Here is a 9,244-nt window from a genome sequence, read left to right on the forward strand (position 1 = left end):
GTTTTTAATATAAAAAACGAAATAAAAAAAAAATAAATTTGTTTGCATTTTAAAAATTTCGCGGCAACATTGCAATTAAATGCCCATTTTGGTTTAAAAAAAAAAAGACATACCATTTTTGTGGAATGGCTGTAAAAAGAAGCCATTTTGGCTCCGGACTCTTGTTCTCGCACGTAACCAATGTAGTCATGATCAGTTTAATTGAATTTAAATGTGAAACTTTAGTTTAATAAATCAATGCGGTGGTTGATCTGATTTTCAAACTCAACAACGAAATAAGTTCTAGTTTCTGATAATGTCAATAAAGATTTAGAGTACTAATTCATTTCAGATTATTGTAAATTCATTTTAACTTGGGAAGTTGCTATCATATCTTATTTCTCAACCTAATCTCCTTTTTCTCGATCTATCTTCCTCATTTTCATGACTATTTCAGATGGACGTACGGATTAGCTGAGTCCCAGGTAAATAAATTTAGCCTTTGTAGTTGTTCAAGGAAGCTTGAATTAAAAATTCAAGTGATTAAAAAATTAATTACCATCGATGACTTGTTAATCCAGAAGACTAATCCACAATTTGTTTATGGGAAATTAACGACCAATTCAAACAAATATTCATCTATAAATACGCAGCTCTTTCTTGTTATGTTTGTTAAAAATCAACAGAGCAAATTAAAGATCATTTAATTTGAATTGTTTCATAAGATAGTTTATTTCTAGTAGCAATGGCTCATAAATCATTTGTATTAACCATTGCCATTATGGCTGTGTTATCTTCAATGAGCCATGCATTTGATCCTAGTCCTCTCCAGGATATATGTGTTGCTGTTGACGACTACAAGGCTGCTGGTAAATTATTATATCAAATTACAATCATGATGTTTATATTTTTTTTATGAAGTTCTATGCACATTTATTATAGCCCTTTTGTTATTTTCTTAATTAATTAGAGATTCTTTTGCAGTTTTTGTGAATGGAAAAATTTGCAAGGATCCAATGAAGGTTGTGGCAGATGATTTCCTTTTCTCTGGTATAAACATGCCTGGAAACACTTCAAATCAAGTTGGATCAGCTGTAACTAATGTGAACGTCAACAATTTACCTGGACTCAACACTCTAGGCATTTCGTTAGCACGTATTGATTATGCACCATATGGTCTCAACCCACCTCATACTCACCCCCGAGGCACCGAGCTTATTACTGTCCTTGAAGGCACACTCTATGTTGGCTTTGTCCTTTCAAACCCTGGCCCAAATATGAAGAATAGACTCTTTACCAAGATTCTAAAGGCTGGAGATGTGTTCGTTTTCCCATTTGGTCTTATTCATTTTCAATTGAATATTGGAAAGACTAAAGCTGTTGCAATGTCTGGACTCAGTAGTCAAAATGCAGGAGTTATCACTATAGCAAATGCAGTATTTGGCTCAGAGCCACCAATCAATCCTTTTGTTCTCACAAAAGCGTTCCAAGTTGAAAAGAAAGTTGTGGATTATCTTCAATCACAATTCTGGTGGGACAACAACTAAAAAGTTAATTTCAAAATATATTCATCTACAAATATTTATGTTCTATTTGCTTGTGTTACATAAATAAGTAATCTTGCCGACGTACGGCGGGATTTCCTCTCCATTTTAGTGTGATGTATTGGATGAGGATATATTATGGCTTATTATGCAATAAAATTAAGTTTGTTGTGTGTGATATTGTGTTCCCTTTTTCTGGAACAAAGAACAAGCGGAAGAAAACGTGGCACAGTGCTTGTATAATTGGTATACTTTATGTATACCATGCATTATCACCATCCACTTTTCTATGCGTAAAGATATTAAAGGCTACTTTTTTTTTTTGTCAAAATTGAGTTTAAGTTTATGCAATTATTTAGCCAATCCATCATTCATAAATTAATTATATGCAAATCTGTATAATAAATTAACCATTGACTTGTTAACTTAATAAAATTGGCAACTAACTACAAGTTATATCATACTGATAACATAAGAAATAAAAAAATAAAAAAAAACTTTATACTGTTATTATATACTAACATTTAAATTCATGGATTTGTAGCAAGCGAAGCACAAAATATAGATGTCATGTGTTTTTAATGCCTTACCCCGTAATTAGCCTCTTAGTGGAGAAAGTGCACGGTTTGTTCTTCAAATGGGTTGGTTTTTAATTTTTATCCTTCAAAATTGAACTTATGCCTAGCGGGGCATAAGTTTTTTAAGGGCGCATAACTTGTGAAATATTATGATGCGAAAATTTATGAAAAAGTTATTTGTCCTAAGGGATAAAAATTAAAGACCAGCACAAAGAAGGGACAAAGTGCAAATGACCCTTCAGCGTATGTGTCATATTTTTGACGGGCCGACTTTTTTGGTTTCTTTTTGGGCCACCTTTGGGCTTCGTGCTTTTACGCATTTGCAATAACTTTACGAACTTGCCCCTTCTCTTCTTCTTTTTTATCTCCGTTTTATATATTTTTTGCTTTTAAAACTAACAAAATATAATAGCAAGTAATAATAATAATAATATCAAGCGGTGACGAAATCTCACCTGGAGGTAGCATGGACTAAAAAGACTATTGAATTTAATGTCTTCAAGTGTCATTATGCAAATGAAAATTTTACTTGATACAACTCTATAAATTACTATCTTTTCAAACAATATTGTAGTGTGCAAACTAGTTTTTTTAGAAAAACGGAAGAGCTGGGAAGACTACAAAATTCTATGTTGTCGAGACAAATATAAATATTAAAAGGAAAGAACAGAAAATTTTACCTCACATGAAAGTCAACAATTTACCTGCAACTTAACATATTTGGAATTTCTTTAGCTCATATCGAGTTTTGCACCATATCGAATCAACCCCCCTCACACACACCCTAGTTGTCCTTGACGGCACACTTGAAATTCTTTAGCTCATACTGATTATGCACCATATGAAAAATAAATTCTTTACTAAGATTTTAAATTCTAGAGATGTATTTTGTTTTCTCAATATATTAGTGGTCTCAATATTTGTGTTTTCTCAATATTCTAGAGATGTATTTTGTTTTCTCAATATATTTTCATTTTGAGCTTAATGTAGGAAAGACTAATGCTATTGCATTTGCTGGACTCGGTAGTAAAAATCAGGAGTCTATCATGCACCTAAGATGCCATTATCATGTACCCTTACAAGTGTTGCCAATCTATTTGCGCACAGAAGTATCAAACAAAAACAATAACTTTGCTTGTAATATATTCTCCGATCCCCACCATGTGGAGGAAAATTCCATCTTGTGGAGAACAATTTTTTTTTTTTTTTTTTTTTTAAAAAGCACTCCTTCCGTTTCTAAATAAATGATATTTTAGGCTTTTTATTGTGTTTCAAAATAAGTAGTGTTTTAGAATTTTAAGAAGAAATTGATCTGATTCTTTCAAAATTACCTTTTTTTTTATATAATCAAGATCATTAAGTAGCTTTTCTTTTACTAAGCATTTACTTAGTAGTAAATTAATAAAAACACTCCTAATTTTTTAAGAGTGAGTAATTTCTTAAAAGGTTTGTATAATTTAAAAAAAACATTTATTATGAAATAGAGAGAGTAATTTTTTATTCTGGCCGACACTAGCGGCATCGTCACCACTTCCCATTAGGAAGAGAACATCTATTAATCTATGTATCAACAGTACCACTGGGGACAACATCAGCGTATTAAGATATATACACGCTTCAAATGATTCCACCTGATCTGCTTTTACTTTTTTGGTTCTAGGCCACTTAATTGGTACCCGAAATTCTTAAAATATAGACTGTAGTCTTTGCAAGTGGAATGATTATATCTTGAACTAGTTTCATGAGGCATGACATTTTGACTTTCGTTGTTAATAAAATTATTCACTTCAATTCAGATGCTGAACTGAAATTTGGAGTTTGAGTTCTAAATTCTAATTTTTTTAGTTTATTCGATACTAAATCAATAATCTATAGATAAATACAAAGTTTGTGAACCTAAGCTATCGGATTCGATTGAAACTGTCTGACACTCTAGCTCCACCCTACTTCTAACTTATTGTACGCTAAACTAAACTCATTTGAGATTTTAATAACGTATTTTATTTTCACCTGTATTAACAAAACTCATGTTTTTATCTTCTAGAATCATCTAACACAACAAAAGAAATTCCAATAACTTCAAATCTATACTGCAATAAATATAGCCTTAATTTAGAATCTTCACAAAAATTAACCTAATGATCCTACAAGAATATTAGTAAATAATAAATAAAGTACATTAATAAAATAAAATATCTTAAACTGTATTTGAAAATAATTTTAGGATAATAAGCGTATATGAGCTTACTAAAGAAATAAAATTTTGGACGTTTTAAGGATAAAAGATATTGTAATACCTAATAAACACTTCAGTTGTAAAATAATAAAATTTGGCTCCAAAGTTACCCTAATTTTACCAGAACGTATAAGGAAAGATAATATATTCTCTCCGTCCCAAAATATAAAGGCAGTTTGACTAATTTCAAAGCTAAATTGAGTTAGATTTTCAATATTTTAAAATTAAAATTTAGATATTCGAAAAATATACGGAAAATATCATAAATTGCAATTCTCCTATCAATATAGTGAAAAGAGTCTTAAAATATTTGTTAAAGTTTATGTAATTTGACCACTGAGAAGCGAAATGGAACAAATATTTTTAGATAAAGGAGTAAAAAATAATTTAATAAGGAGCAAAAGAAAATTCACAAAAAGTCACTATAATATTGACCAATTACAAAGGCCCAAATGGGATATCATAAGAAAAGAATAATGGTAAAAGTGAGAATATATGGAAAAATAATAACAACACCAATTATAAAGGGCCCATGGATTGTCTTAGAAAATAAATAAGGGCAAAAATGAGAACAAGAGAAAAAACCAAAGCCACATGTAGAAGCCTCATAGGATGAAAGGTGAATGTGAGGACTACAAAACTCTTTGATTCCCTCTTATATATAGTAATAACTAGATGATGGAAGCCCGTCTAGCACGGGCCTAACACAAAAAAAATAGTACCATATTTTTTTTAGACTGTCTAAAAAAGAATGATATATTTTTATGTTTAGAAATCATTTAACTTGAAATTTTCCCTTTTACCTTTAATGAAATGATTTAAATTCACACAAATATCTATGACTTGTTTTTTTGGGCACAAGTTTCAAAGATCTTTCCTTTCTTTTTTAAACTTCGTGCCTAGTCAAATTATGTCACATAAATTAGGACAGAGAGAGTATCTTTTAGTAATATAATTATGAAATTTTTATTACAGAAAGTATTATAATTCAATTAATTGAAAATATCAATAAATTATTTTACGTAGTCCGCTTCTCCCATATATGACTTTCCTGGTTTGGTTATCCAATTGAAAAATTTGAAATACACCTTCTCCTACCGAGTTTCATGTGATCATCTCTTTCTACTCAATAACACTGAAAAGCGCTTTCATGTGTCAGCATCTGCTATAATCTTAAATTTTTAAGTATGGACCAACTTCATCATTTTAAGAAAATATGTGTATATGTTTCTTGACCGTTTATATTTCGTCTTCTCGTTGTTATTCCTCATTATTTGTTGAGACGTATGTGTCTAAACTTATACCCAGTTTTAAATCTTTTAGTTTTATGACTTCTTTAGCGGTTTTTGTCTTCAATTTAAATCGTTATTTCTTTTTTCCTGAATTTTTCTTCTTTAAATTTTCTCTAAGCGTACCTTTACCATTTTCTGAACTTATTATCATTATTTAAATGTCCTGTTTTTTTTTCTTCTTCACGTGGAACCCACCTTAATTTTTTTTATATCTACTATTATGGAAGAGTGGGCTCCACCTTAAATTTGTTTTTTTATTTGCACTACTATAAAAAAGTGAGCCCCAACTTAATTTTTTTAAAAAAATTCTACTATTATAGAAGAGTGGGCTCAACTTTTTTTTTTTTGAAATTTACTATTACAGAAGACCGTTTATATTTCGTCTTCTTGATGTTATTCCTCATTATTGGTGTGAGACGTATGTGTCTAAACAAACCCAAAGGTATAAGTTTTAAATCTTTTGGTTTTATGGCTTCTTTAGGAGTTTTTGTGTTCAATTTAAATCGTTATTTCTTTTTTTCCAAACTTCTCTTCTTTACATTTTCTCTAAGCGTACCTTTACCATTTTCTGAACTTATTATTATTATTTAAATATCCTATTTTTTTTCTGTTGCAATTATCTCCTACTTCTTCAAGTGGACCCCACCTTATTTTTTTAATTTTTTTTTTTTTACAATTGTCTCCTAATTCTCCACGCGGACCCTACCTTAATTTTTTTTAATCTCTACTATTATAGAAGAGTGGACCCAACCTTTGTTTATTTTTTCATTCCTGCTATTATACAAGATTGGGCCTCACCTTAATTTTTTTTTTTAAAACAATTTTTCTACTATTAAAGAAGAGTGGGGCCCACCTATTTTTTTTTTTTTTAGTGACTGACGACGATCCTCATTTCTATGTAGTAGTAAAGTAATATGGTACAAGTTAAGAATGTGTAAATCCCATAATCACACCGTCATACTATATAATTTCCAAAAGACTAGTGATCAACCCTCAAATCTTTAAATAACCCTTGTTGCGACCAAATTAATTAGGTCATTAAGGAAAAGACTTAACAAATAAATAGCAATAGTTATGTCCAAGAATGAAAGAAAAAAATTGTGTCCGAGAGATTTCGAATGTCATCCTTTCCATAGCAGAAGAGCCCAGGACTAATTTCTTTTAGAATGTACGCTTACTAGTTACTAGTGTGCCGATTTCTTATATACCCCTATAAATATTTTAAAATAGTAAATAGACAGAATATATTCATTTGTACTTTGCATGTAAGGAATATATTCTCCACCATTGCATGACAACGACTTCTAAATCTAGGCCATGCTTGAAGCATGTAGTCATTAGGAATAGAGCATCACTCAATTAGCGTCGAAGGTCTAGTGACAAGCTTAGAATTTCTCCATGTTTAATCAGAGATTTCGGACTAGTCACAACTCACAAGTGAAACAATATTTAAAATCTTCAAGAGACACGTAAAGATATAGAGTATTATAATATAAAAATGAATAAGTGCATGATGTTAATTAATTAAGAAATATTGAGTAGAAAATTAAAGATTCTCGTACGAGCTACGGAGCTAGAAGGATTTAGATACAAGAATTTGTCATCATATAATAATCAAATATCAACTTTACATATTAATCAGTGGCGGAACTAGAAGTTTTACTAAGGGGTGTCAAAATATAAAAAAGTATATATACGACGAAATTAAGGGGATTCAAGACATAGTATATATACATAAAAAAGTTCTTTTTTCATGTTTACACAGTGTAATTTTTCGGTGAAGGAGTGTCGGTTGACACCCCTTGGATGCATGTGGCTCCGCCACTTATCTAAAGTCCTAAACCTCAAATTTTATAACTTTACTCAAGCTCCTACTACAATAGGGTAAAATAACACAAAATTCATTACTACTATTTTGGTGGCTAGCTAACATAGATGAACTTTGTTCAATGGCCACCAAACAATTAGCTTATGATCAATCATTCAACAATTCTAGAGATTCATATGATGTGTTTTTGAGTTTCAAAAGTGAAGACACTGGTAAAAATTTCAGTGATCACCTCTCCACAGCTTTAAAACAAGCCGGATTTCGCACGTTCAAAGGTGGTGATGATGAAGCCAGAGGTGAAGAAGATATTAATTCAGAGTTTCCTAAAGCAATACAAGAATCAAAGATGTCTAGCATTGTATTCTCACAAAATTATGCATGAAAAGGAGGCTCGACCTACAGAGAGAGTGGTGGGCAGGGATTGTCTATAGTGACACTGTTGTAGACCAATTGAAAGGGATGTAGCGCAGTTTAGTAGCGCCATTGTTTTGGGTAAAAAACGTCACGGGTTTAAATCCTGTCATCCCTACCTATTCTTCTCTTCTGGGCAGTAACGATCAACTTGTTGCAATTCTTGAACATAAAATGAAGTTTGCATGTACAATATTACCTATATTCTTCCATGTTGATCCTTCCAATCTAAGGAAGCACAAGGGAAGTTTTGGAGAAGCATTAGATAAACATGAAGAAAAATTCAAGTGTGAAATACATGAAAATAATGAAAAAGAATGGGAGGCCAAGTTAGAGAAATGGAAGGATGCACTTAGCCAAGCTGCTGATTTGGCAGGAATAGTCCTTCAAAATCGGTAAGTTATTTGTTTTTTATTCAAGTACCGTCAGTGTAAGAAATTTTTACACCATCAGGTCATCTTTATTTGTTACAGTATACCACTTGTCTTATTTTCAAGATTACAAATCTCAAATCTTAAGGAGACTTACATGTACATATCCTTTGGGTGACCTGATACTGTGAAAAAAAGTATATTGATAGTGTATATAATTTAAACTCAAAAAAAATGTATTTATTACCAAAAGCAATTGTAGGGAGATTTAACAATTACTATGCTTTAATTGAACTTAAAGTAGTCTTCTTTTTTGGTGATTATTCTCCCGTATTGATATTCTCATAACGTAACAAGTGGACACTTTGTTAGTACTTAAATGTTTGATTTCCTATAATATTATGGACATTTCAGGCATGAGTCCACTTTCATCAAGAAGATTATTAATGTTATCAGCACAAGACTAAGTCATCCAGCCTTATATTTCTTCTTGTACAACCGGAATACATCGTCGAGCCAGACCCATAAATTCCTGGGTTCAAGATGGATCTAATAATAATATTGGAATACTTCTAGTTAGGGGTGTACATGGACCGGGTTGGTGTGGGTTTTTCAATACCAAACCAAACAAATTGCATCGGGTTTTAAAATCTATACACCAAACCAAACCAACAAAAGTCGGGTTTTTTGACCTCGGTTTTCTCGGTTTTTTTGGGTTGCTCGGTTTTTCGGTTTTTTTTCGGCAAAGTCTTCATACAAAATATATAACTTGTACTTCAAATACTTCTTTAGTCCTAGTAAGATGTGACTATCTAATTAAGATATTATTTAAGAAAATAACACAAAATGTTAGATGAGAGATGACAATGTACTAAAATATTCAACAACAAAAAAGTAACGAGAAAATCGCATAAAATAAAATGATCATAATCTAAAAGTACTAAATCATGCTATAATAATACGGCTAATTTATAAGGCATATTGAAAATGATCATAATCTAAAAG

The 9,244-nt window shown here is 31.1% G+C and overlaps 2 protein-coding genes across 2 annotated transcripts; both read left to right on the forward strand.

Annotated features, from left to right (window-relative positions):
- Positions 1–645: 645 nt before the first annotated feature.
- LOC132064492 (germin-like protein subfamily 1 member 18) lies at positions 646–1,701 on the forward strand. The gene is made up of 2 exons (XM_059457486.1): positions 646–848; positions 964–1,701. Exons 1-2 carry the CDS (start codon positions 725–727, stop codon positions 1,524–1,526), a joined length of 687 nt encoding a protein of 228 aa, XP_059313469.1. The 5' UTR covers positions 646–724; the 3' UTR covers positions 1,527–1,701.
- Positions 1,702–7,462: 5,761 nt separating this feature from the next.
- Positions 7,463–8,809, forward strand: LOC132064494 (disease resistance protein RPV1-like). The gene is made up of 2 exons (XM_059457489.1): positions 7,463–8,263; positions 8,654–8,809. The coding sequence occupies exons 1-2, from the start codon at positions 8,043–8,045 to the stop codon at positions 8,790–8,792; spliced, it is 360 nt and encodes a 119-aa protein (XP_059313472.1). The 5' UTR covers positions 7,463–8,042; the 3' UTR covers positions 8,793–8,809.
- Positions 8,810–9,244: the final 435 nt, after the last annotated feature.

Source organism: Lycium ferocissimum, chromosome 7, assembly GCF_029784015.1.
Source record: "Lycium ferocissimum isolate CSIRO_LF1 chromosome 7, AGI_CSIRO_Lferr_CH_V1, whole genome shotgun sequence".
NCBI lineage: Eukaryota > Viridiplantae > Streptophyta > Magnoliopsida > Solanales > Solanaceae > Lycium > Lycium ferocissimum.